The sequence below is a fragment of the Neophocaena asiaeorientalis genome, unplaced genomic scaffold, assembly GCF_003031525.2.
Source record: "Neophocaena asiaeorientalis asiaeorientalis breed wild unplaced genomic scaffold, Neophocaena_asiaeorientalis_V1.1 scaffold694, whole genome shotgun sequence".
In the NCBI taxonomy this organism is placed as follows: domain Eukaryota; kingdom Metazoa; phylum Chordata; class Mammalia; order Artiodactyla; family Phocoenidae; genus Neophocaena; species Neophocaena asiaeorientalis.
The window spans coordinates 130,328-157,976 of NW_020174226.1; the positions used below are offsets into that span (position 1 = coordinate 130,328).

Consider the following 27,649-nt stretch of genomic DNA (forward strand, 5'->3'; position numbering starts at 1 on the left):
CAAGTCCAAGAAGAAAAATGACCCCCAGGGACATGGCAGTGCCTAAGTCCACAGCTCCACACCATGCAGCACAGCCAACTGGGCAGCAAATCTTCGCAGCAGGACACGCCCGTGGATGGAACAGCCTGGGGTTTTAAACCCCTTGCCGAGGAGTGACAACATCCCCTGCTAAACATAAAGGGGAACCGCTCCTTGTGCAAGACTAAGGCTTTGCCTCTCAACCCTCCACCATATCACCCCGCTGGGCATGAGTTACTCTGTGGGTTTCCTGCTGTGATCTTGCAGCCACAAAGACGTGGGAGATTTGTGCCATGCTCTCCACAATGATTTGTTTATCTACCATAGAAGAACTGAAGGCAGCTTTACCCAGCCCCCCAAAAATGAGGTGAAATGTAGTTCGAAAAGACTGAATCTAATATATGAAACTATTAGGGATGGTGTTGCAGACCTAAATCAAACTAGAGAATTTGGTGGAGAGCAATGTGGGTCCAGGGAAGATGCCTGGAAGACCAGTTCTTTTGTAGGATATGGATTCTCTGTAGTAATAGTGGGTATGAAAAGGTTCAGCTAAGAGTAAATTTTTCCTGAATGGCTGCATTCCAAGGTTTATGTCCTGACCAAAAATCTCTGAGGGGGGCATTAATATCAACTCACTAGAAATGAGTGTTTTAGTTTGCTTGGGTTGATCAATGACCTTCCTTTCATCTGAGAAACATGTAAATTCCTGAGCATTTGATGTCTCATATAGGCTTCTTTTTTTTAAATTAATTTATTTATTTCTTTATTTCTGGCTCTGTTGGGTCTCCATTGCTGCACGCAGGCTTTCTCTAGTTGCGGTGAGTGGGGGCTACTCTTCATTGCGGTGCGCGGGCTTCTCTTGTTGCGGAGCATGGATTCTAGGTACACGGGCTTCAGTAGTTGTGGCACGCAGACTCAGCAGTTGTGGTGCACGGGCTTAGTTGCTCCACGGCATGTGGGATCTTGCCGGACCAGGGCTCAAACCCACGTCCCCTGCCTTGGCAGGCGGATTCTTAACCACTGCGCCACCAGGGAAGTCCGGAACATCTTTTCTTACCCCTCACATAGCAAGTAATTTTTCAAGCTTTATTGAGGTGTAATTGCTATGCAAATAAATTTTTACATATTTAACGTCTACATCTTGATGGATTTGGACATATAGCAGGTAATTTTTTTTAATGAATCCAGGACATCATGTATGAAAATCTGAGTATCTTGTGACCTTCTTCCTCCACAGAATATATCATTTTCATTTGTCAGGAAATTATAGTAGAAGCATATTCCTGTTATTACATGTGACACTGAAATGAGTTGCTTTGAGCATTTATACATATAGATTCTATCAAACATTTGAGAGTTGTTGATGGCTTACGGTAAATGCCAGTTCCTCCTTATTTTCAGATGTGCACACAGGTGCACTGTCACTCTTTGCCCAGCCATACCCTGTGGTGACTTTAGGAGAAACTGGGACCCTATACTGTAATTCAGGATCTACGTATGATCTTTTTACTCTGTCCAAGCAACATGGTGACGGTGACTTCGTGAACTGCATCAAGCAGAGCTATAATAGATTCCACATCTCCCCAGTGACAGCAGCCCACAGCGGGATCTACAGGTGTATGGCTCGTACAAGACTTTCCCCTATAAATGGAAAAGCTCCAGTAAACCACTGAAGCTCATAGTCACAGGTAAGGAATCTACGGCTCGGACACCCTCTCCATCCCTGTGAACTCCCTGGACCCCTAAACGGACTCGCTCAGGCTGTGGGAGAAGAAAAGGCAGCTCCCTGCAGTGGGATGTGTTATCAGCCTATGATCTTCCCAGCCCCTTTCTCAGACTGGGTCACCTCCATGTTGGTGTGTGACATAAAAGGCCAAGTGGAAACCCAGATTCACTGCCTGTATCGAATAAAAATTTCCTGAAGCCCTTAGGTGCCTGACCCGCGCCTGGGCAACCCTAGGGGCGCAGGGATGCCTTTGAGAAGATGGCAACACACAGGGGGATGCAGGCAGATTATTTTTCCACAAGTTTTTTTTTTTTTTTTTTTGGGCTGCATTGGGTCTTCGTTGCTGCACGCGGGCTTTCTCTAGTTGAGGCGAGCGGGGGCTACCCTTCATTGCGGTGCGTGGGCTTCTCTTTGCGGTGACTTCTCTTGTTGCAGAGCATGGGCTCTAGGCGCTTGGGCTTCAGTAGCTGTGGCACGCGGGCTCAGGAGTTGTGGCTGTAGAGCGCCGGCTCAGTAGTTGTGGCGCATGGGCTTAGTTACTCTGCGGCATGTGGGATCTTCCCGGACCAGGGCTCAAACCCGTGTCCCCTGCATTGTCAGGTGGATTCTTAACCCATTGCGCCACCAGGGAAGCCCCCCTGTAGGACCTTTTGAGTCACAGTAAGGACTCCTGGGTGAGAGGAACAGTAATGGAGACTGAATGAATCAGGGAGAAAAAGAGACACAGAGGAAACAAGGACAAAATTGGAGAGGCCTCAAGCTCCTGACAAGTGTAGCAAGACAGGAAGCATGCTTTCTGGGCGTTAGGAAGATGTGCTCAGGTTAAATCGGGAGGGAGCGGGGGGGCGGCGCCCACCCACTCACCACCTTGGCTCTCTTCCTTCCCAGGTGTGGACAGAAAACCCTCCCTCTCGGCTCACTGGGGCACCTTCTCCAAGAAGACCCCCTCTAAGAAGCTCAGTCTGCGGTATCACTCAGAGACCTGGTGTGACGCTTTCGTTCTTTCCAGGAATGGAAGAGTAGAATTTGCCCAGAACCTAAGCTCCAAGTACAGAGCTGGGGCTTCTGAGGCCGACTTCCCTGTGAATGCCATCTTCCTGATGCACCCGGGGACCTACAGATGCTACCACAGTCTACACAAGAACTTCCCCTACCTCTGGTCAGACCCCAGTGATGTCCTGATGCTCCCAGAGAGAGGTGAGGGGGTCCCCACGCTTCCCACCTGCTCCCGGGACTCCCAGACTATGGCAGCAGCTAGCTAGAGGCAGTTCTTTTGCTTTCAGTTAATGAAAATTAAATAAAACTTAAAATTCACTTCCTCAGTTGCAATAGGCACGTGATGTGCCCTGCAGCCACTGAGTGCCTAACGGCTCCCATATGGGACAGCACAGCCCTAGAGAATCAGTAGTAAAACTCAAATGGTAAAGGACATTTCCATCATTGTATGAGGGTCTATGGGGCAGAGCCATTTTCAAATGTCAGCTTGTTGACCTGTGACCAAAGAGTCCCTGATGGGGATTGCAGACCCAGTGCTACTGGGGTTGAAAACATGGGGCAGAGATGGAGGGGATCTTAGCCCTGAAAAAGCAACAGTGAGGGACTTCCCTGGCTGTCCAGTGGTTAGGACTCCAAGCTTCCACTGCAGGGGACACAGGTTCCATCCCTGGTCAGGAAACTAAGATCCCACAAGGTTCAGCCAAAAAAAAGGTATTAAACCAAAAAACAAAAAACTTCATAAAACCCAAAACTAACCAAAAGCTGGCTTTTAAAAAATTAATTCCATTAATTAAAGCTTCCACCTTTAGGGACTTCCCTGGTGGTCCAGTGGTTAAGACTTCGCCTCCCAATGCAGGGGGTGCAGGGTCGATCCCTGGTCAGGGAGCTAAGATTCCCACATGCCTGACAGGAATGTGGACTTCGCTGGTGGTGCAGTGGTTAAGAATCCACCTGCCAATGCAGGGGACACGGGTTCGAGCCCTGGTCTGGGAAGATCCCACATGCCGTGGAGCAACTAAGCCCATGCGCCACAACTACTGAGCCTGCGAACTACTGAGCCCACATGCCACAACCACTGAACCCCGCGCGCCTAGAGCCCATGCTCCGCAACAAGAGAAGCCACCACAATGAGAAGCCCGTGCACTGCAATGAAGAGTAGCCCCCGCTCGCCACAACTAGAGAAAGCCCGTGCACAGCAACGAAGACCCAACACAGCCAAAAATAAATAAATAAATACGTTTATTTTTAAAAAGAAGCAACATTGTAACCGATTCAGTAAAGACTTTAAAAATGGTCCACATCAAAAAAAAATCTTAAAAAAAAATTCCACCTTTAAAAGAAAAAAAAGAAATAAAAGCAACAGTGGGGCTTCCCTGGTGGCGCAGTGGTTGAGAGTCCACCTGCCGATGCAGGGGACACGGGTTCGTGCCCCGGTCCGGGAAGATCCCACATGCCGCGGAGCGGCTGGGCCCGTGAGCAGTTGGGGCATCCCCTGCTCCAGGAGAAGTTAGTCTGAGTGAGGGAAATCAGCGGCAGCCCCAGCTGTTGATCATAATTCTCATAATCCTTTTAGACCTTCACCTCCATACAGTATCCATAAGTTACTAGAAGAGCCCTGTATTAGTTTCCTAGTGCTGTCCTACAAATTACCACGAAGTTGGTTGCTTGAAAGAACAGGAAACTGACATTATGCTAAGCGAAATAAGCCAGCCACAGAAAGACAAACACTGTATAATTCCACTTCTATGAGTGGTCAGAATCACAGAGACAGAAAACAGAATGGTGGGTGCCAGGGCCTGGGGTGATGGGGACAAAGGAATGAGGAAATATTTAATGGATACAGAGTTTCAGTTTTGCAAGATGCAAAGAGTTCTGGAGACAGATGGTGGTGAAGGTCGTGCAACAGACTTTAATACCACTGACCTGTACGTTAAGAAGGATCAAGACGGTAGATGTATGTTATATGTATTTTATCCCAATAAAAAAATGGAAGTTTTTAAAATAAATAAAAAATTTTAATTGTAAAAATGTACAATAAAAAATCCTATTCTCTCACAGTTCTGGAGGCCAGAAGTCCAAAATCAAGGTGTCATCAGGGTTGGTTCCTTCTGGAGGCTTTGAAGGAAAATCCATTCCGTGCCTCTATCCCCGCAGCTGGTGGATGCAATTCTTGGCCTCCCTTGGCTTGTAGATGCGTCACTGCAATCTCTGCCCTCCATTTTCTCCTTTTCTGCCTCTAATAAGCACGCTCATCATTGGATTTAGGACTCACCCTAATCCAGGACTGGAGGACTCAAGATCCTTCCCTTAATTACATCTTCAAGACCCTTACTTGTAATACCAAATAAGGTCACATTCTGAGATTCTGGACAGACACATATTGGGAGGGGAGAGGGGCACTGTTGAACCCACTACAAGTCATTATCCCCTAAAATGTTGCTTCATTACTTGGAAGAAAAAAATCAGTCCTAAGGAATTCCTTGGCCGTCCAGTGGTTAGGACTCTGTGCTCTCACTGCTGAGGGCCCAGGTTCGATCCCTGGTCAGGGAACTAAGATCCCACAAGCCGTGCAGCATGGCCAAAAAAAAAAAAATCAGTCCTAGAAGCAACCATTGCCTTCAGCTAGGGCTTATGATCCGGCGAGAGGAGAGCAGAATAGTTATACTCCTATCCACCCACTGACCAACTGCTCGTATGCAGTTAACAACCTGAACAAGGCCATGCCATGATTCTGGTACTCGGGAGTCCTCAGTTCAAACAGGGATACCTGGCTGAGAATGACCAAACCGAGCGGATGAGAAAACAATCGTGATACTAGGCAGAGTAACTGTGCCCCAGAGATGTCCACACCCTCCTCCCAAGGACCTGTGAATCTGGTACCACAAAGGGGAATTATGGTTGATTTAAGGTTGCAAGTAAGTAGACCGCCCTGGATTAACCCAGCAGGCTGAGTGCATCACAGGGGTTTCTGAATGTAGAAGAAATAGTGTCAGAGTGATGTGATATAGGAATGACTCAACTCGTCATTGATGGATGTGAAGATGGAGGAAGAGGCCGTGAGCAGACGAGGTCAGGCCACCTCTGGACGCTGGGAAAGGTAAGAAAACAGATTCTTTCCCAGAACCTCCAGAGGGCATGCAGCCCTGCCAACACCTTGACTTAAGCCCAGTGAGACCCATTTGGACTTCTGACCTCCAGAATGATAAAGACATTAGTGTTGTTCTAAGCCACTAAGTTTGTGGTAATTTGTTACCGCAGCTGTAGGAAACTATGATGATTTTCAAATCTGGGGCTTCTGTTTAGACTGTTAGGTATAAAATAAGGTACAAGGATATATTGTACAACACGGGGAATAGAGCCAACATTTTATAATAACTGTAAATGGAGTATAATCTTTTAAAATTGTAAATCACTATATTGTACACCTGTAACATGTAATACTGTACATCAACTATACTTCAATTTTTAAAAACAATTTTTGGGAATTCCCTGGCCACCCAGTGGTTAGGACTTCACAATTTCACTGCCAGGAGCATGGGTTCGATCCCTGGTTGGGGAACTAAGATCCCGCAAGCCACGTGCCTCGGCCAAAAATAAATAAATCAATTTTTTTTAAAGTCTGGGGCTTCTGGGGACTTCCCTACTGGTCCAGTGATTAAGACACCGTGCTTCTAATGCAGGGGACGGGGTTCCATCCCCGGTCAGGGAACTAAGATCCCACATGCCCAGCAGTGAGGCCAAAAAAAAAAAAAAAAAAGAGTCTGGTGCTTCTGACGTGAGACTGGGCAATTTTCCACGCCAGGAATTTCTCTGCCTCTGTCCCCAGATGCTGCCCCTGGGGACCACGATGCAGAGAACGTCGTCCGCTTCGCTCTGGCTGCAATGTCTCTGGTGATCCTGGGGGTCTTCCTGGTTGATGCCTGGTTCAGCAGAAAGGATTTCAAGAGGAAGTCAAGAGCTCGTTAGCCTCAGCCGACCACGGAGGAGCCCTCGTAACTGTGAACCACACCCCAAGATTCTCCGCAGCACAATGCTTCATTCGAGTGCACGGCTCCGGCCACTGCTCGTGTTCACTCTGGGGAGACCTCGGAGTGGAAGACATCAAGACAACGGTGGAGGTTGGCAAGGAGGAGTCATCAGCCCTTGGTTCAATCCACAACTTCTCTCCCCACGTCAGCTTCCCTGTGCTTCTCCACACTCTCTGGCACTTGTGATGCCAGGCTCTTCCGAAATCTTCCATCCTCAGCTTCGGGGGTTCAAGGCAAGTTTTCTCCTCTCTCTGACTCACCGCCCTCTGCTTTTTCTTCTCAATTCCATTTCATCAGATACACCAAATCTTCTCCGTCACCCTACACCTTCTCTTGCCACGCCATCCAACCCCGGGAATATTCTCCTAGTGTGTCACCTCTAAGGAGATGACCCCACTCCTGAATTTCCAGCCCCAAAGGGCTCCTTGGACAGACTCTCATTTTAAGCTCTCTGTTGGACACATGTTAATGATGGTTGCTCCTGGCCACATGGGGAAAATAGTGCCTATTCGTGAGGTATTGTGTTTATCTCCTGTCCCTCTCTCTACTCTCTTGCTGCAGGTGCTATGGTGTCCCCACTGGCTGGGGTCCAGGCACATAAGTCCCATCCACCCACATTTCACTATGCCCTCATTGAACACTTCTCCCATACGATGTGTTTTTAAATAACAGCAAAAAAATAAAATAAAATAAAAATAATAGCAAAATAGTGTTGGTGCAAAATGTTCCTTTCCTTGGATGCGCCATTATTTGCTCAAGATGACCGGTACTGCTGGCTTTTACGTTGTTTCCAGCCTTGCTGTATTAAAGAAATGCAACTGACATGCTTTTTTTTTTTTTTTTTTTTTAACTGACATGCTTTTTTTTTTTTTTTTTTAACTGACATGCTTTTACAAATGTAATCAACATATCATGTTTCCCACGTGCATGTATATTCATAGGCTACATTTTGAGGGAGGAACTGCTGAGTCTGCATCTGTAAATTGAACAGATACCAACAAGGAGATTCTGCCCTGAGGAAGTCCTTGATGGTGTGTGTAAGCGGGGGAGATAAATGGAAAAACTATCCCCAAGCCTGGTCACAGCTTTGGCTTCCCTCCACGTTATGGGCTGGAGTGTGAAGGGCAAAACCCCCCAAAGATGCTATCTTTCACTGAAAATCTTAAGCTCCATTACGTATTTAGTTTAAGGCCGCTCATTAAATTCTGAAGTTTTTCTCCTGCATATACCTTTTTTTTTAAAACTGGATTCTTTTGCCTAGTGCAAGCATTTGCCCTCTTAAATACAGAAAAGGCATTCCATAAATATATTTCCAGGTGGCAATTCCACGTAGCATAATGCTTTCAAGGCTTATCTATGTTATGGCATGTGTCCGTGCTTCATTCCTTTTTTAATTTTTTTTTTTTTTTGCAGTACGCGGGCCTCTCACTGTTGTGGCCTCTCCCGTTGCGGGGCACAGGCTCTGGACGCACAGGCTCAGCGGCCATGGCTCACGGGCCCAGCCGCTCCGCGGCACGTGGGGTCCTCCCGGACCGGGGCACGAACCCATGTCCCCTGCATCGGCAGGCGGACTCTCAACCACTGCGCCACCAGGGAAGCCCTCGTTCCTTTTTTATGACTGAATAATATTCCATTGTATGGATAGACCACCATTCATCTGGTGATGGGCACTTGGGTTGCTTCCACTTTTTGGCTGTCGTGAATAATGTTTTTCCGAACTTGGGTGGAAAACAATCTGGCAGTTCCTCAAGTTGTTACCACGTGACAGCAATTCTGCTCTTAGGTGTATATCAACTGAATTTTTAGATTCTCACTTTTGGAGGTGGGGGGTGGCTTCTTTTGGTGGCAGTGTTTGATAATTCCTATTTGTGCCCATGTATTTCTATGTAGAGAGCTGTTGGCTTTGGGGTGACTTGCACATTTCTTGTTCAATGTATTCCTAAATATATATTTAATGCTCGTGATTGCTACTGTGAAGTTTTTAGTACAAGGATGCCCTCTGCTGTCAGGGTAGTGAAGTACAGCTTTTTACTAGATGACTAGCAAACAGGTGGAGTTTTAAGTCCTTGATTTTTTTTTTTCCTTTTTTTCTTAGAAAATCCTAATTTTTCTTTCTCTCTCCTTTTTCCCTTCACCATGCAGTATACAAAAGGTACCACTCCCCTTTAATTTCAATTCTCTTCTCTCAAAGGAGGGTCACGTTTCCAAGACCATAGTAGTCAGTGCCCTGATGTGTCTGAATGCTTTTTTACTATTTTCACACCTTTCTCTTTCTGGTGGTGGTTTTCACACATATATATATAAAATAAATAAGGTAAAATGATATATTGTACAACACAGGGAATATAGCCAATATTTTATAGTAACTATAAATGGAGTATAACCTTTAAAAATTATGAATCACAGGACTTCCGTGGTGGCGCAATGGTTAAGAATCCACCTGCCAATGCAGGGGACACGGGTTAGGAACCCTGGTCCAGGAAAATCCCACATGCCACGGAGCAACTAAGCCCGTGCGCCACAACTCCTGTACTCTAGAGCCCGTGAGCCACAACTACTGAGTCCGCATGCCACAACTACTGAAGCCCATGCGCCTAGAGCCCACGCTCCACAACAAGAGAAGCCACCGCAATGAGAAGCCCAGGCACCGCAAGGAAGAGTAGCCCCCGCTCGCTGCAACTAGAGAAAGCCCGCACGCAGCGACAAAGACCCAATGCAGCCAAAAAATACATAAATTTTTTTTAAAAATTGTGAATCACTATGTTGTACGCCTGAAACTCATATAATATTGTAAATCAGCTATACTTTAAGTCCAAAGGACTTTTACCTGAGCCGTCTGAGACTAAGTTGCAGACCCGATGCCCCATCATCTAAATCCTGATGGGTTTTCCTGCAAACAAAGACGTTCTCGTACGTAACCACGGTGCAGCCACCGAAATCAGGACATTAATAGAGGGCTGCACCGTCTTTAGAGGTTATGTGGGAGACACGTTCTCATGCAGTTGCCACAGTCTCCAGCTACCCAGAAAGCCCAAAACATTAAATAAAACCTTCATTATAGATGAGTGACCCTCTGCCCATGGATTCTCCACAGCTGGTCTCATATTTCAGCCCCAGTCTAACTCCCCCGAAATCCACTCCCAGGTATGGTCCCCAGGTTCACCTCAGCCAGACCCTGCAATGCACCCAGCGTGTGAGCCGGGATTCGCCGCAGCTGATGGGGTGGACCTCGAGATGAGGAACGTCATCTCGTGAGGCACCTGCCTGAGGAAGGACCACGACCTTCCCTCAAGGGGTGCTGGTCTCCAGCAACGGGGGTGTTCTCAGGGAAACTGAGCAGCTCAAGATCTTCAGGTTCGTCCACACCAATGACCCAATCCCAGGTCTCAGGTGGGTTCCAAGAACGCTTACTGCACTTCCTTGGAAGCTCTGCCACTGTGATAACAAGACCCCTCGCTGGATTTTCAGCAGCACCTGCCCTGCAGCTTCAGGAGGACCTCTGGATTTCGTGGCGTGTCTTCCATAGGAGATAGGCTGCCCTGAGTCAGTCACCTGTACTGTTTCCATTACGACCTGTTTCCCAGCACCTTGCCTGTCAGCTGCACTCCACCCCAATGAAGCCCAGGTGAGAACAAGCGAGGCCCCCGTGTGCTGGTGACTAGCTCCACCTGACCCCACCCTCGGCTCGCTCACAGACCCGCAAACATATCCAGATCCGCCTCCATCCGTGGTTCTCGACCGAAGGCCAGTTTCCCTCCTCGGGGACGTGTGGCAATGTCTGCAGACAGTTCTGGGGGTCTCACCCGGCTGGTGGGGGCTACTGGCATCTGGTGGGTAGAGACCAGGGCTGCTGCTCGACATCCTACAGCGCACAGGACAGACCCCTGCCCCACAGCAAAGAATTATCTGGCCCCAAGTGTTAGCAGCGCTGGTGTTGGGAAACCCTGCTTGAAGTCCGTTACCTTCTGCCTTTCCCTTGGGGGGCTTTTGTGGGTTCTAAGATGAGCACATGACCTGAGCCCAATTTGACAAATAAAAGAGAAATGCTTCTCTCCCCGTCACTGGGCAAAAAACAAGGAAACAAGTGGCCCAGATTGGCTCTGACAGTCATCTCGTGACCCACCCCCCAAAGAGACTGCACTAGTTTCTTCCTCTGGCTGCTGTAACAAATACCATCACCTTGGTGACTTAGAACACATAAATGTATTCTCTCACACTTCCCAGAGGCCGGAAGTCCAAATTCAAGGTGGCGGGGCGGGGCGGGGAACTCACCCTCCAGAAGCTCTGGGGGAGACTCTGTTCCTTGCCATTTGCAGCTTCTGGGGGCTCCAGCCATTCCTCGATTTGAGGCTCCATCATCCCTGTCTCTGCCCTCAATCCCCTCATTGCTTCTTCCTCTGCTCTCTCTGTCTTCTAAGGACACTTGTTGGATTTAGGGTCCACCCAGATAATCTAGGGCAATCTCACCTCGAGATCCCTAATCACATCGGCAAAGAAACTTTTTCCAAATTGGCTCCCGTTCACTGGTATTGGGAGTTAGGACTTGGACATATCTTTTAGGGGGAGGCACCCCACCATTCAACCTGTTACAAACACCCAGCCTTGGAATGACATTGCACTGGTAACTGTCAGACCGTCATCTTGCAGTAGGAATCTTGATGATGTCCCTGAACTCAAAGCCTGCCACGCCCCTGGGCTTCTACTTCTGTGAAATAGCGTTCCTTCTCGCTTTTGCCTGGGATGAAAGTCAGCTCAGCTTACACCCTTTGAGTATGTCCTGTCTTCAGCAGCCCAAGGCATCCTGACAGAATTCCCAAGCCCCAGAGTGAGGTTTGAGGATTTGACCCTGACTTGCTTTCCCTTTGTGAAGAACCCACCCCCTGAAGCATTGTCCTTTCACGTGGCATTCCTGGGTCTGTTTGTTACTTTGCACCATCTCCTCTCTGGGCTTCTGTGGCTTTGGGTTTTGTTTTGCATTGTTTTGTTTGAGATTGGTTTCTATCATCTTTCATCAGTCTGAAGGTCGTAGCTAGGTTTGTGAATCACCTCAAAGCCTTCAGAGAAGTAGACGGGGATTAGGTTGATGTGTGAGTCAACATTTGTGATCCTTGGGGCTTCTGTTTCAGAAAGGAAGCAGATATTGGTTGTGAAGGTTTGTGGTTAGAATTAGCCCTGAGGTGTGTTGCTCACATCTACATAATAGACAAATCTCCCTGTGATTAGCTGTTCTCCTGGGCACTTAGACCTCTAACGCTCCCCGCAAAAAGAAAGTGGGTTCTAGAATCAGACTTTGAATTCCAGCTCCTCTTCTTGCTAACACACCCCCAAGTTTTTTTCTTCTTTTTTAGCGGGTAGGGAGTTTGTGATTTTAAAAATCTGTTCTCAGTTGATTTGCTTGCAAGCCACACTAGTGAAGCTGACTCCTTTTTTTTTTTTTTTAATTAAAAAAATTTTTTTTTGGCCTCGCCATGTGGCATGTGGGATCTTAGTTCCCTGACCAGGGATCGAACCCATGCCCCCTGCAGTGGAAGCGCAGAGTCCTAACCCCTGGACTGCCAGGGAAGTCCCTGAAGCTTATTCCTCTTTATTTGAGCAGAAGGGAACGCATGGGAAGTACACTGGGGGTGCTAAGGAAGCAGATTTTGAAAAGGACAGAGTGGTAGGCAGAAAAGTGGGTCCTCCCAAATGTGTCCACATCCTATTCCCCAGAACCCTGCTACTTTACAAGGCAAAGGGGGGATTAAGGTGGATGATGGGATTAAAGTTTCTAATCAGCTGACTTTAAAGGAGGAAGATGATCCTGGATTATCTGGATGGGCCAAGTGATATCACAAGAGTCCTTAAAAACAGGAGATGGAGGCAGAAGCGGGAGAAACAGAGAGATGGCAGCGTGAGAAGGACCTGGCCTGCCATTGTCTGCTCTGCAGATGAAGGGGCCACAGGCCAAGAAGTGCAGGCGCCTCTAGAAGCTGGAAAAACGTAAGGAAACAGGTTCTCCCTGGGAGCCTCCAGAAGGAACCATACCTGTTCACTCTTTTTTTTTTTTTTTACTTTTATTTGAGTATAGTTGATTTACAATGTTGTGTTGGTTTCAGGTGTAGAGCAAAGTGATTCAGTTATACATACACACGTATTCATTCTTTTTCAGCTTTTCTCATCTAGGTTATCACAGAATACTGAGTAGAGTCCCCTGTGCCATACAGCAGGGCCTGGTTGGTTAGCTATCTTATATAGTAGTGTGTGTATGTCAATCCCAACCTCCTGATTTATCCCTTCCCATCACACACACGTTTCCCCTTTGGTAACCGTAAGTCTGTTTTCTGATATCTGTAAGTCTGTTTCCGTTCTGTAAATAAGGGCGTTTGTATCATTTTTTAATTAGATTCCACATATGATGATATCATATGGTATCTGTCTTTCTCTCAGAACTGTTCACTCCTTGCTTTCAGCCCAGAGAGGCCCACTTCGGGTCCCTCCAAGGGCCGCCCACAGCACGGCAGTTGGCGAGTAGGGATGGGAGGCAAGGTCGTGATCCCAGGCATCCTGTTTCCTCAGTGGTTCCTCCCCACCGTGCTGTCCCCAGCGTGACGCGGAGATAACAAGGCCAGATCTGAGTCGGTCTGTTCCTGGAGGGCATCCCCAGCACCTTGCCAGGGTCTGGCACACAGAAGGTCCTCAGTAAACACCCAACGGCAAGGAATATGCAGCTGCCATTCTCCAAGCCAAGCGATAACTCACGGCCATCCAGTGAGGTAGTCAGATCATTCTGCACAGTTTACAGCTGGAGACACCAAGGCTCAGACAGGAGACTGGAGGTGTGCAAGGTCCAACGGGGGACCATGAACTCAAGCATCAGCCAGACAACTTGCCCATGGCCATCCAGTCCCCGACATGGCCCACACCAGAGGGAGCTGATGCCACACCCCAAAATTCCTGGTTTGGATTCCCAAGGGAGGCATCTGATGGCCCAGCTCACCTGTTGGCAGCAGGGCACACTGTACCAGCCAGCCCCGGGTCAACTGCTCACCTGCTGTCCAATCCACTGTGGCCAGAAAAGGGGCAATACTGCCACCTAGAGGACGCTGCAGGCATGGCAGCCAGCATTCTTTGGCCAAGACTGCTACCTAGAGGGTGCAGTGGCCATGGCAGCCAGCATTCCTTGGCCAATACTGCCACCTAGAGGGTGCTTCGGGCATGGCAGCCAGCTTTGGTTGGTTGCTGTTCCATCTTGGTGACTGCCTCCCTGGTGGCTTTCACACCTGCTCCAAGAAGTCATTTGGGGAGGCACTGTCCCCTCTCAGAGGATCCATAGGACATCTCCAAGCCCACAAGGCGGGCACTTTCAGCCCAAAGCCTCTGGGCTACCTCCTCATCCTCGGCTTCCGGGGCCGGAGCCTTCTCTTTGAGTCCCTCAAAGTACTTTCCAGAAACGCCCTCCAACTCCTCCGCCACAGCGAGGTAGGTGCTGGGCTGGGCCGCCAGCTGGGGGCTCTTGACCAGCAGCCAGAAGATGGGCCCTGCATCGGCCCACAGAGAGTTCAGTCCACACATTCAGAGAGGAAGATACAGAAAGCCCAGTACCACCCCAGGTGGCTCAGGGCCCACGAAGGCCAGAAGTTTCCCTGGAGTCCCACAGAGCTCTCCTCCAGGCCTTTACCCCTCTGTTTCCCAACACCAGGAGCTCCCTTCCCTGGCACTGCCCAGACAAATAATTCCAGATGCAGGGACCAGCTTGAAAGCTGCCTCCTCCAGGAAGCCCCCCTGGCTTTTCCCAGGCAAACAGAAGGTCCCCCTCCTCTATGTCAGCCCCAAGTCCTCATCCCACCCGATCTTTCTTTAAAGTAGCTTCTGTGTATTGAGTGTCTCCAGTGCCAGCTTCAGCTTAAGGTCTCTGATACCTAGCCCCCACCAACTAAATGTTTTTCAGGATTATAAACACTAGTTATAAAGCTCTAATTATTTATTCGGCCAGGAATTGTGCTGGCTCTTTTAGGGAGGTCTCATCTAATCCTCCCCACTGAGGCAGGTACTATTATGACCCTCACTTTGCAGATAAGGAAAGGGAGGTTCGGAGAGAAGTCACTTTGCTGGGTGGCCCAGCTAGTTTGGGATGAAACTGGAGTTAGCCCAAGCATGGCCGGACTCCAGGAAGTCAGCTCCATGACCTCCACCTCTGAAACAGTCTCATCAAACAGGCTCTGGCCTGTTTCCCGGGGCTATTCTCAGGCTGGCAGGCTGGGTAGACATACGAAAGTGACTCAGTACCAGGGAAGATACAGGGCAGAGGGCAGAGCAAAGCCCCTGAGATAGTCTCTGAGTGTGATGTTAATTTTATGTGTGAACTTGACAGGGCTAAGGGATGTCCAGAAAGCAGGTAACACATTATTTCTGGGGTATCTGTGAGGGTGTGAAGAGATTAGCATTTGAATCAACAGACTATGTAAAATCCACCCTCACCAATGTGGGTGGGCACCACGCAATTAGTTGGGGGTGAAAACAGAACAAAAAGGTGGAGAAAGGACGCATTCTCTCTCTCTCCTTGAGCAGGGACATCCATTTCCTCCTGGCCTCAGACACTGGCGCTCCTGGCCTTCGACTTGGACTGGGACTTACACCGTCGGTTCCCCTGGTCCTCAGGCCTTTGGGTTTGGACTGCAACTACACCGTCAGCCTTCCTGGGCCTCTGGCATACAGATCAGATCCTGGGACTTCTCAGGCCCCACAGATGCATAAGCCAATCCCCCCAATAAATCTCTCTAAATATCTATGTACATCCTATTGGTTCTGTTTCTCAGGAAGACCCCAATACACTGAGGGAGGGTCCTGAGCCCCAAGCTAGGAGGACAGGGGTTCAGTTAAGGGACCCCAAACTGGGACGGGACTTACCGAGCGTGAAGCTGGAGAAGGTGGAGCTGTGCATGCCCGTGTGTCTGCCCAGCTCTGTCCTGGCCACGCCGGGGTGCAAGGCATTGACAGTCACACCCGTGCCTGGCGAGAGAAGGAAAAAGTGAGGCAGGCAGACGTCAGGTTCACCCCTCACCAGGAAGGCTGATACCATCCTAGGGGGCTCCCCCTGAATCCATGTCGCCCTCTTGCTCTGAAACCTCCACATCCCCAGTTTCACTTGCAAGGCAGCTCTGTCTCGTGGCTGCCCAGGGCAGAGCCTCTGAACCTGAGTGTGTAAAAATCACTTGGAGGGCTTGAGAAGCCCAGACCGCCGGGCTCCACCCCACAGAGTCCGAAGCAGTGGGTCAGGGTGGGGTCTGAGATGCTGCAATTACGACAGACACCCAGGTGAGCTGACACTGCTGGTCTACTGACTCTTTGAGAAGCAAAGGCAAAGGGCAGACTTTTCAACTGCAGCACTATGGACACTGAGGTCAGATGATTCTTTATTCTGTGCCTTGTAGGAAGCTGAGCAGCATCCCTGGCCTCTGCTGACTAGATGCCAGGAACATCACCCAACCTGCCCCTGCTCCGCAAACTGACAGCTAAAAATGTCTCCAGATATTGCCAAAGCTTCACTGGTCTAGAGCACCAAAGGCTCAGGTGCCTGTCCGGGATGAGCAGAGAAGAATGCTGTGATTGATTAGTGATGTCTGCTTCAGGCACCAGCAGGGAGCGTGGTGGTGAGTGCGTCATATGTTTGCCTACTCGGTCCTGGAGCCAATGCTTGACCTCCCGTCCACCCAGAGTCACAGCAGGACTGTTTCAGGCTCGGAGCTAAAGGAAAGGGGAGACCAGCGAGGCTCGCCACACACACACCTTGCAGCTGCCGGCTCAGCTCCTTGGTGAAGAGGACAACGGCCAGCTTGCTCTGGCAGTAGGCTGCCTTAGTGTCATACTTCCTCTTCTCCCAGTTCAAGTCCTCGAAGTCTATGTGCCCAGCAACGTGGGCCAAGGACGAGAGGTTGATGATGCGCGAAGGAGCAGAGGCTTTCAGCTTGTCCAGCAGCAAGTTCGTCAAAAGGAAGTGACCTGGATGATGGAAAACGAAAAGATAACTTTCACTGAGTTCTTGTCCCGTGCACAGGACCGTACTGAGAACATCACCTTATTTCATCCTCCCATAACCCATTTTTCTCAACAGGGTCCAACTTTGCGCCCCCTACCAGCAGGCATTTGGCACCACCTAGAGACAATTTTGATCATCACAATTGTGGACAGTAGAGGGAGTGCTACTGCCACCTAGTGGGTGGAGGCCAGGGATGCTGCTAAAAATCCTACCATGTGGGAGTTCCCTGGTGGCCTGATGGTTAGGATTCTGGGTTTTCACTGCTGCAGCCAGGGTTCAGTCTCTGGTCAGTGAACTGAGATCCCACAAGCCGTGTGGCATGTCAAAAAAAAAAAAAAAACCTACAATGTACAAGACATTCCCGATAACAAATTGTCACAAAGCCCTGTGATAACCCTCTATGAGGTCAGCTAGAGAAAAGATGCCTTCTGTCTCCCAAAATCCTTTCTCCATTTCTTCTTCAGTGATAGAATTTTGGGTTATGCATGAGACTACCCAGTGAAAGACTACATTTCCCAGACTCCCTTGTAGCTCCATCAGGTCACATGACTGAGTTCCAGCCCAAAGGGGGTGAAGGGTAGTCACATGTGTTATGGGTGAATTGTGTCACCCTCCCCAACCCCCCTAAAAAAATATGCCCTACCCTCCAGTACCTCAGCATGTGACCTTATTTGGAGAGAGGGTCTTTAGAGAGGTGATCCAGGTAAAATGAGGTCATTAGGGTGAGGTCATTAGGGTGGGCCTTAATCCTATATGATTGGTGTCCACCCAACGTCCATCACCCTTACTAACGGACTGCAGATGCATTCAGGGTGACAAAAGATAAACTGACACAGTGAGAGAAGGACAGACAGAGACTGGGGGACAGACAGACAAAGGGACGAATGGCCAAGAGGCTGATGGAAGGTCCGAAGGACTGAGGGTCCAGCGACGAACAGGCGATTCCCTGAGCTGCCAGGTGACCCTGCTCATGGCCGCCTGGCCACATGGAGAGAGGAAGACCCCTCCCGGAGCCTGTGTCTGGCCCACGGGGGCTCCTGCTCACGTCCCAGGCTGATGCCACACAGCCTGCAGCCTCACCCAGGTAGTTAACGCCAAGCTGCATCTCAAAGCCGTCCTCGGTGGTCCAGTGGGGGCACCGCATCACGGCTGCATTATTGATCAGGATGTGCACTCGCTCCTCCTCTAGAAGACAGGGGTGAGGACAAATGTGTGACTCAGTTTCCCCTTCTGTAATAGGGGTGATAATACAACCTGCTGGGTAGAACAGCTTCGTTATTATCTATTCGACAAGTATTTTCTGTAACCTAAGTGTCCATCGACAGAGGAATGAATAAAGAAGATGTGGTACCTATATACAATGGAATATTACTCAGCCATAAAAAAGAATGAAATAATGCCATTTGCAGCTACGTGGATGGACCTAGAGGATTATCATACAAAGTGAAGTCAGTCAGAAAGAAAAAGACAAATACCATATGATATCACATGTGGAATCTAAAAAAATGATAAGAATGACCTTATTTACAAAGCAGAAATAGACTCACAGGCATAGAAAACAAACTTACGGTTACCAAAGGAGAAGCGGGGGAGGGATAAATTAGGAGCCGGGGATTAAAATATACACATCACTATATATAAAATAGATAACCAACAAGGACCTACCTATTGTATAGCACAGGGAACTATATTCAATATCTTGTACTAACCTATAATGGAGAAGAATCTAAAAAAGAATTTGTGTGTGTGTGTGAGTGTGTGTGTGTATATAACTGAATCACTTTGCTGTACACCTGAAACTATAAAAACACTGTAAATCAACTATATTTCAATAAAAATTTTAAAAATACACACACAGGAATACCCTGGCAGTCCAGGGGTCAGGACTCCATGCTTCTACTGCAGGGGGCACAGGTTCCATCCCGGGTCAGGGAACTAAGATCCCACATGCCACGCAGTGGCCAAAAAAAAGACCAAAAAACACAAGCTAGCCACAAGAAAAGAAGGGAAAAGTTCTGCCTGTAATGATCTCCAAGATAGAACTGGGGAGAAAAAGCAAGGGGCAGCACCAGGTATGTAACAGGCTCCGCTTTGTACAAAAAAGCCAAGGGGAAGTGTATCCCCGTTTGCTTTATAAATGCATAAATGGTCCCCAGGAGGACACACAAGAGGTAGAGCACTGAACACATCTGAGGCCGGCATGCTGGGAGCTAATGGCAGGCGTGGCGGGAAGATGTTTTGCTGTATCCCCATTTGCACTTTCTGAACGTTTAACCCTCCAAATGTTATTCCTGTTTGAAAAAAAATAAATTCTTAAGTGGTTCTGAGACCATGTGGTGGGGAGCAAAAAGAGTGAGTCAGGCATCAACGTGACGGAAGTGCAGAGAAATGCCAGCCTGATCTCTGGATTTGCAAAAAGAAACACCCAGGAAAGAATGTGGGAGCTCCAGACTCTCTGCACTAACCCTTAGTTACCTACTGTCACAGCCATGTCCCCCAGCAGCCCGGGCGCTCCTCGGAAGCAGAGCCTGAATCTGACTCACGTCTGTGTCACCTGCGTCACCCAAGAGTCAGAGAGCCTCCGGAAATGTTGGCTGAACCAGTGTTTGTGCCCTTCTCCACCTAACTCTTCCTCCCTCCTTGGCCTCTGCTTCTTGTAGGATCCAAGCACACAGAGGACTTAGTTTTCCTAGACAGCAGTCAGTTAACTTCATCTGTAAAGGACCAGGTAGTAAATATTTCTGGCTTTGCAGGCAATATGGTCTGTCTCTACTAAACTCTGCCCTCCCAGGACTAAAGCAGCCACAGATAATACATAAATCAATGGGCATGGCTGCATGCTAATAAAACTTTATGGAAACTAAAATCTGAATTCTGGGAACTCCCTGGCGGTCCAGTGGTTAGGGCTCTGCGCTTTCACTGCCAAGGGCACCGGTTCCATCCCTGGTCCAGGAACTAAGATCCCACAAGCCAGGGATTCCCTGGTGGCGCAGTGGTTAAGAATCCGCCTACCAATGCAGGGGATGCAGGTTCGAGCCCTAGTCCGGGAAGATCCCACATGCTGCAGAGCAACTAAGCCTGTGCGCTACAGCTACTGAGCCTGTGCTCTAGAGCCTACGCTCTAAAGCCCACGAGCCACAACTACTGAGCCCACACGCCACAACTACTGAAGCCCGTGTGCCTAGAGCCCGTGCTCCACAACAAGAGAAGCCACTGCAATGAGAAGCCTGCGCACCGCAACGAAGAGTAGGCCCCGCTCGCCACAACTAGAGAAAGCCCATGCGCAGCAACAAAGACCCAACACAGCCAAAAAAAAATAATAATAATAAATAAATAAATTTATTAAAAAAAAAGAAATCCCAGGACTTCCCTGGTGGTGCAGTGGTTGGGAATCCACCTGCCAATGCAGGGGACACAAGTTCAATCCCTGGTCCGGGAAGATTCCACATACCGCGGAGCAACTCAGCCCATGAGCCACAACTACTGAGCCTGCACTCTAGAGCCCGCGAGCCACAACTACTGAAGCCTGCGCGCCTAGAGCCCGTGTTCCACAACAAGAGAAGCCACCACGATGAGAAGCCAGCGCACCGCAATGAAGAGTAGCCCCCGATTGCCACACTAGAGAAAGCCTACGTGCAGCAATGAAAACCCAATGCAGCAAAAAATAAATAAATAAATTCATTAAAAAAATCCCACAAGCCATGTGGCACAGCCAAAATAAAATAAAATCTGAATTCCATACAATGGTCACATGTCATGAAATGTTATTCTTTTAATTTTCTTTCCCCCATGTAAAAATGAAAAATATGTAAATGTGAAAATGTCAGAAGAGGAAAAAAATGTAAAATCTTTACCCAAAGGCTGAACGAAAACAGGCGGCGACCGATACCTGGCTCTAGGACCTGCCTGGTATAACTCCCTCCTCACAGCCTGGCCGCCCAAGTCCTCACCCCACAAGGCCAGCGTCATTCCTCTTACCTTCAATGATCTTCGCTGCAAACTCTCGGATGGACTTAAGAGAGGCCAAGTCCAGGTGCCGGGCGTTGACGTGGTGATTAAGGGTCTCCCCTCGAATCTCCCTGGCTGCTGCCTCACATTTCTCCAAGTCTCGACAGGCCAGAATGATGGCGCCTCCTGGAAGAGCCAGACCAAGAAAAAACCTTTTAATGGAATTTTTAAAAAATGTCCACTCCTGAAGCAACCTAAATGTCCGTCAGCAGAGGAATGGATAGAGAAGATGTGGTACGTATATACAATGGAATACTACTCGGCCATAAAAAGGAACGAAATAATGCCACCTGCAGCAACATGGATGGACCTAGAGATTGTCATACTGAGGGAAGTAAGTCAGACGGAGAAAGACAAGTATCAGATGATATCACTTATATGTGGAATCTAAAAAAAAGGGTACAAATGAAGTAATGTACAAAACAGAAGTAGAGTCACGTATGTAGAAAACAAACTTATGGTTACCAGGGGATGGGGGGGATAAATTGGGAGATTGGGATTGATATATACACACTATTATGCATAAAATATGTAACTAATAAGAACCTGCTGTATAGCACAGGGCGCTCTACTCCATACTCTGTAATGACCTATATGGGAAAAGAATCTAAAAAAAAAAAAGAGTGGATATATGTATATGTATAACTGATTCACTTTGCTGTACACCTGAAACAACATTGTAAATCAACTATACTCCAATAAAAATTTTTTAAAAATTAAAAAAAAAAGATCCACTCCTAAGTATAGATACCCAAGATAAATGGAAACATCAGTCCACACAAAAATGTGTACTCACATGTGCATAGCAGCACCGTGCAGAACAGCCAGAGGTGGAAACAACCCAAATGTCCATCAAGGGATAAATGAATATTGGTGGGAGGGATAAACTGGGAGCTTGGGACTGACATGTACACACTACTATACATAAAATAAATACCCAACAAGGACCTACTGTACCGCGCAGGGAGCTCCGCTCAATATTCTGTAACAACCTAAATGAGAACAGAACTTGAAAAAGAACAGAAACATGTATATGTATAACTGAATTACTTTGCTGTACACCTGAAGCTAACACAACGTTGTAAATCAACTATAGTCCAATATAAAATTAAAAAAAAAATTTTTTAAGGGATGAATGAGTAAGTGACATGTGGTTTGTCCATCAGTGGAATATTAGCCATGAAAAGGAAGGACATTCCAACCTATCTACACCAAGGATGAATCTCACAAACGTGATGCTCAGTGAAAGCCAGACACAAAAGGACACAGAGTGCATGATTCATTTATCTGAAACGTCCAGAAGAGGCAAATCCACAGAAGGAAGATTAGTGGGTTCCTAGCTCTGGCGGGGAAGGGAAATTAGGGGATGATGGCTTAGAGGAGCCACGTTTCGTTTTGGGGTGATGAAGTGTTCTAAAATGGAGACCAGTGACGGTTGTACAATTCTGTGAATATACTAAAAATCATGGACGTGTACACTTTAAATGTGTGAATTAAATCTTAATACAGGCTTTAAAAAGAAAACTTTTGGAAAAAAAAAAAAAGAAAACTTTTGGGGGACTTCCCTGGCAGTCCAGCGGGTTAAGCCTCCGTGCTTCCACTGTAGGGGGCGCAGGTTCCATCCCTGGTCGGGGAACTAAGTTCCCGCATGCCGGGGCAGCACAGCCAAAATTTTAAAAAAAGGAAAAAATTTAATTTTTTTTAAACTTTTATTCTCAAATTAGAAAAGTGAGAAGAAACAGGGATGGAGAGGAGGATGGGCAGCAAGGATGCCAAATCGCGTGGGTCTACAGGGCTCATCCTCCACAGCTGGGCCAGCTGCCTCCTACACATCCGGCCCCCCCATCACACAGTCCAGAATGGACTCAAGTCCTGGATCTGTCTGTCCTCCCAGTGGCAGCCTGGCTCTCAAGGGACCACAGTGGGTATGTTGGTCCAATTTCCCTTCTCACTTTTCTTTTTCTTTAAATAAATTAGCTGTCTTATTTTTTGTTTTCATTTTCTTAATTTCCTTTTTTTTAATTTGTCTATTTATTTATGTTTGGCTGCGTGCGGGCTTTCTCTAGTTGTGGTGAGTGGGGGCTATTCTTTGTTGCAGTGCGCGGGCTTCCCATTGCGGTGGCCTCTCTTGTTGCGGAGCACGGGCACTAGGCGCGTGGGCTTCACCAGTTGTGGTGCGCAGGCTCAGTAGTTGTGGCGCATGGGCTTAGTGGCTCCGCGGCACATGGAATCTTCCCCGACCAGGACTCGAACCCACGTCCCCTGCGTTGGCAGGCGAATTCTTAACCACTGCGTCACCAAGGAAGTCCCTCCCTTCTCGCTTTTTCCTGAAAGGAGCGCCTGTCCCTCCCTTGGGGAAACCCCATGTGGTGTGGGGGGCAGGGGGGCTGCCCTCATGGCCCCCCACCACTCTCACCTCAGGGGTGAACAGGCAGCTCAGGCCTGGTCAGTCTATCAGGGACCCATTCACTGGTCACCTCGACTCGACCAGCCCAAGGAGAGTTTCCAGTCTCCCCAGCCCTCACGCGTGCCCTGCCCTGGCCTCCCCGTCCCAGCCAAGGCAGCTTTGGTCTTCCAGCTGTTCAAACAAAACCTTAACTCCTCCCTTTCTCGTACCTGAACCCACAGGAAACCCCACTGATTCCAAGTTCAAAAGACATCTGCGTGTGCTGAGGAGGGCACTTCTCCATAAGCCCAGTCTGACCATGAGAAAAAGGTCAAACAGACCCAAATCGAAGGGTGTTCTTTCTACAAAACGCCTGACCAGTAAGCTTGGGAGAGCCTGACCCCCAACCTCTGACCTAGGCCCCGACCCAGCCATTAGGACTGAGTCCAACTACAGTAGGAAAGAGCACAGCCGATGCAAAGAGAAAAACCCAAACCAATAACTGCTGAGCGCCCATGGCCTCCTCTGAGACCCTGAACCTGCCCTTCCCTCTTCCAGAGACACAAGGCTTTCAGGCTTAAGCCGGCCTGAGTTTGTTTCTGCCACTTGCAACCAAAAGAATCAGATGCCTTAACATTCCCCGGGAAATCAAACCATCCACCGCCAGATCTCGCGCCCGAGCCCCAGGCAGAGAAGCAGGTGCCCCACTGGGACTTCACCTCTTCTGGCCAGCTCCAAGGCCGTCTGTTTCCCGATGCCCGTGTTGGCGCCGGTCACAATGACGGTCTTCCCGGGAATGGTGGTCTTGCTGGGACAAGCCCCGCCGGCGACAAAGTCCCTGGAGATAAAAAACAGCAGGTCAGTTCGGTCTGTCTGTCCTCTCTCACCACAGGTGTCCCTGACTGTTGTGATCTCAGGGAAATGACCTCTCTGAGCTTGTGTTCCCCCAACGGAAAAGATGGAAGCGACATCGCATAACTCCATGGGACCGGTGTGGTGGTACAGGTAAAGGACTCAGCGTGGTCTGGTGCGGGGAGCGTGCACAGCGAGACAATCGTCATTTTAGAAAGACCCCCTGTATTCGCTTCCTGTGGCTGCTCTAACAGGTCACCACAAGCTCAGTGGGTTAAAACCATGCAACGGGGCTTCCCTGGTGGCGCAGTGGTTGAGAGTCTGCCTGCCGATGCAGGGGACACGGGTTCGTGCCCCGGTCCGGGAAGATCCCACATGCCGCGGAGCGGCTGGGCCTGTGAGCCATGGCCGCTGAGCCTGCGCATCCGGGAGCCTGTGCTCCGCAACGGGAGAGGCCACAGCAGTGAGAGGCCCGCGTACCGCAAAAAAAAAAAACAAAAAAAACACGCAACGGTATTTCCTACAGTCTGCAGGTCAGAGTCCGAAATGGGTCTCACTGGGCTAAAATCGAGGTGTCGGCAGAGCTGTGTGCCTTCTGGAGGCTCCAGGGAGAACTGAGAATCGTCCCCATACCTTTTCCAGTTTCTAGGGGCCGCCTGCATCCCTTGGCTCGTGGCCCCTTCCTTCACCTTCAAAGTCAGCGGCACAGCATCTTCAAGCCCCTGACTCTGATGCTTCTGCCTCCCTCTTATAAGGACCGTTGTGATGATGCTGGGCCACCTGGATAACCCAGATCATCTCCCATCTCAAGGCCCTTAACACAGTGACATCTGAAAAGTCCCTTTTGACAAGTTCTGGGAATTAGGACATGCACATCGTTGGGGGCCCTTATTCTGCTACTATGCCCACATTCCAGAGGCTAAATACTGGAAACAACCAAATGTCACCAACAGGGAACTGGCCAAATAAACAATATTATCGCCACACAAAAGAAGGGCAACGTACAACACGGTAGCCACCAGCCACCAGAGGCTATTATTTTTCTTTTTTTTTAATTAATTAATTTTTTTTTAATATTTATTTTTGGCTGCATTGGGTCTTCGTTGCTGCGCAAGGGCTTTCTCTAGTTGCGGTGAGCCGGGGCTACTCTTTGCTGCAGTGCGCGGGCTTCTCATTGCAGTGGCTTCTTTTGTTGCAGAGCATAGGCTCTAGGCACCCAGGCTTCAGTAGTTGTGGCACACAGGCTCAGTAGTTGTGGCTTGTGGGCTCTGGAGCACAGGCTCAGTAGTTGTGGTGCACGGGCTTAGTGGCTCCACGGCATGTGGGATCTTCCCGGACCAGGGCTCAAACCCGTGTCTCCTGCATTGGCAGGCAGATTCTTAACCACTGCGCCACCAGGAAAGTCCCCTGAGGCTAATTTTTTAATTTAATTAAAAATAAAGAGTCTAAACTAACACAACATAGTAAAGCAACCATACTCCAATAAAATTGTTTTTAAAAATAAAAAGTAAAAAAAACAAAACAAAACAATAGTCATACTTTCCCCCCTAGGGCATTCAGTTTTCTTTTATTCTTCCCATGCTGGCCCTTTTTTATTTTTAAGCTTTTTCAGAACTGAAAGGCATCAGCATGAATAAAAAATAACAGCAGCCGACGGACTTCTCCAGTGGCGCAGTGGTTAAGAATCTGCCTGCCAATGCAGGGGACGTGGGTTCAAGCCCTGGTCAGGGAAGATCCCACATGCCGCGGAGCAACTATGACCGTGCGCCACAGCTACTGAGCCTGTGTTCTAGAGCCCGCGTGCCACAACTACTGAAGCCTGCACGCCTAGAGCCCGTGCTCCACAACAAGAGAAACCACCGCAATGAGAAGCCCGCGCACCGCAACGAAGAGTAGCCCCCTCTCGCCGCAACTAGAGAAAGTGCACGCGCAGCAACGAAGACCCAAGCAGCCAAAAATAAATAAATAAAAAGTAGTCGCACGGTATGGCTCATAATGGACAGGGCAAATGTAAAACATTTCGATGATCACAGGAAGTTCTACTGACCGATGCTCCTACAGAATATTTGGTAGCTGTTTTTTGGTTTGGGGGGATTTTTATATTGAAGTACAGTTGATATACAATATTATATAAGGTACAGATGTACAATATAGTGATTTACAATTTTTAAAGGTTATATTCCATTTATAACCTATTCCATTTATAACATAAAATATTTGCTATATTCCACGGGTTGTGCAATATATCCTTGTAGCTTATTTTATACCTAATAGTTTTTACTTCTTAGTCCCGTTTTGTCTTGTTTTTATTAAACGAATTAGCCTAGGAAAGAGAAGAAAGAACTACAGTATGTCTATATACCACGCAATACGGCCTTTTCACTTACTGACTTGGACAATTCTAATTTGTTTCTCTAATTTCGGACAACGGGAGCTTAGGTGGTACACACTTTCCTTGCATCTGGGCCACGACCTGACATATGGGAAGTGCTCAATAAGTGTCCGCTGAATTAAAGAATTAATCCATTAAAAGTCCAGAAGCAACTAGACCAAAATGTTTACCAGGGCCCGGATCCGCTCCTTTCTCTGGGTGACCTTGGGCCGTGACCTGCCCTCTCGGGGACCAGGTTTGCCCCCGCATTCTCTGGGAGCACTGCTGGACGGGTGAGCTGGAGGACTCCTGGGTGGGCCAAGGGTTGGCAATCTCCACTCGGGTTTCCCTCCCTCGTCCTTGCCCACCGGCCAGCCTTTACCGCGCCTGCGGGACCCGCACGTACTTACTTGAGCAGCACGGCGCCACCCACCGCTGTGCCCAGCACGGACAGCGGCAGAATGTAGCGATTCATTACGGGCCGGAGCTGGTGGGGGGGGGGAGGGGTGTCCCGGGGGTCCCACTGCAGCCGCCCGCAGACGCGCGCCCGGGGTCTGCCCTAGGAACGCGCTGCCTGGGATTCACATGAGGAAGTGCAGGCCGGGCTGGAACCCTCGGCTCCCGGAAACGGGCGGGGCGGAACTTCCGGGGGAGGGACCTATAGGGAGGGGCCGTGAGCGCAGCTGCAGCTGGGCATGGTAGTTTCCGGAGCCGGGGGCGAGGCCGTGGTCTCGGGGGCGGGGCCGAGACTCAATAGTTATTGGAACTATTGAGTTCCAATAACCTCACACTCGCACAGCTGCTGAAGGGACCCCACGATCCTAATCCAGCAGCTGCTGCTTCCGGACTTCGGTCCTCTGTGTCTTTCAAATGTACCAGCATGTTTCCTCTTCTAAAAATATGTTCCTTACAAAGTACTATGTATAAAATAAGCTACAAGGATATACTGTACAGCACAGGGACTATAGCCAATATTTTATAAAAACTGTAAACGGAATATAATCTATAAAAAATTTTGAATCACTATGTTGTACACGTGAAACTAATATAATATTGTAAATCAACTATACTGCAATAAAAATAAATAAGGAACATAAATATATGTGTTCCTCGTAGACTTTCTGGGACAATTTGATAATTTCAATGCTCAGAATCCAAGACCTACTAGCCTGGGAGGTTCCCAAACTCCTGGGTCCTGAGGCAGGAGGACATGGGGGCATACACTCTGGGTCTGAAGGAGGAGGGGCTG

At 48.7% G+C, this 27,649-nt stretch overlaps 3 protein-coding genes across 4 annotated transcripts in view; 1 reads left to right on the plus strand and 2 right to left on the minus strand.

Moving 5' to 3' along the window:
• Positions 1 to 142, minus strand: part of GP6 (glycoprotein VI platelet) — a 29,206-nt gene extending 29,064 nt beyond the window's left edge. Inside the window, 1 exon segment of the mRNA XM_024755187.1 lies at positions 1 to 142. Within this exon segment, the coding sequence (XP_024610955.1) occupies positions 1 to 34 (34 nt within the window). The 5' untranslated portion in view covers positions 35 to 142.
• On the minus strand, positions 50 to 27,001 carry RDH13 (retinol dehydrogenase 13). Of its 2 annotated transcripts, none has more exons than XM_024755201.1 (7): positions 26,811 to 27,001; positions 23,897 to 24,015; positions 20,762 to 20,917; positions 17,864 to 17,968; positions 16,534 to 16,746; positions 15,655 to 15,756; positions 50 to 168 (listed from the first exon to the last, which is right to left on the minus strand). In XM_024755201.1, the coding sequence occupies exons 1-7, from the start codon at positions 26,873 to 26,875 to the stop codon at positions 134 to 136; spliced, it is 795 nt and encodes a 264-aa protein (XP_024610969.1). In that variant the 5' UTR covers positions 26,876 to 27,001; the 3' UTR covers positions 50 to 133. The 2 variants fall into 2 exon arrangements, with proteins under 2 accessions (XP_024610969.1, XP_024610968.1); XM_024755200.1 differs by lacking the exon at positions 50 to 168 and adding an exon at positions 9,476 to 14,285 and having other exon boundaries at positions 26,811 to 27,000.
• On the plus strand, positions 1,383 to 3,353 carry LOC112406425 (putative killer cell immunoglobulin-like receptor like protein KIR3DP1; the record flags this gene model as incomplete). The annotated part of the gene is given in 3 exon segments (XM_024755204.1): positions 1,383 to 1,638; positions 1,641 to 1,706; positions 2,633 to 3,353. Coding segments are annotated over 3 exon segments (696 nt in total), but the record flags the coding sequence as incomplete, so codon positions are not given.
• Positions 27,002 to 27,649: the final 648 nt, after the last annotated feature.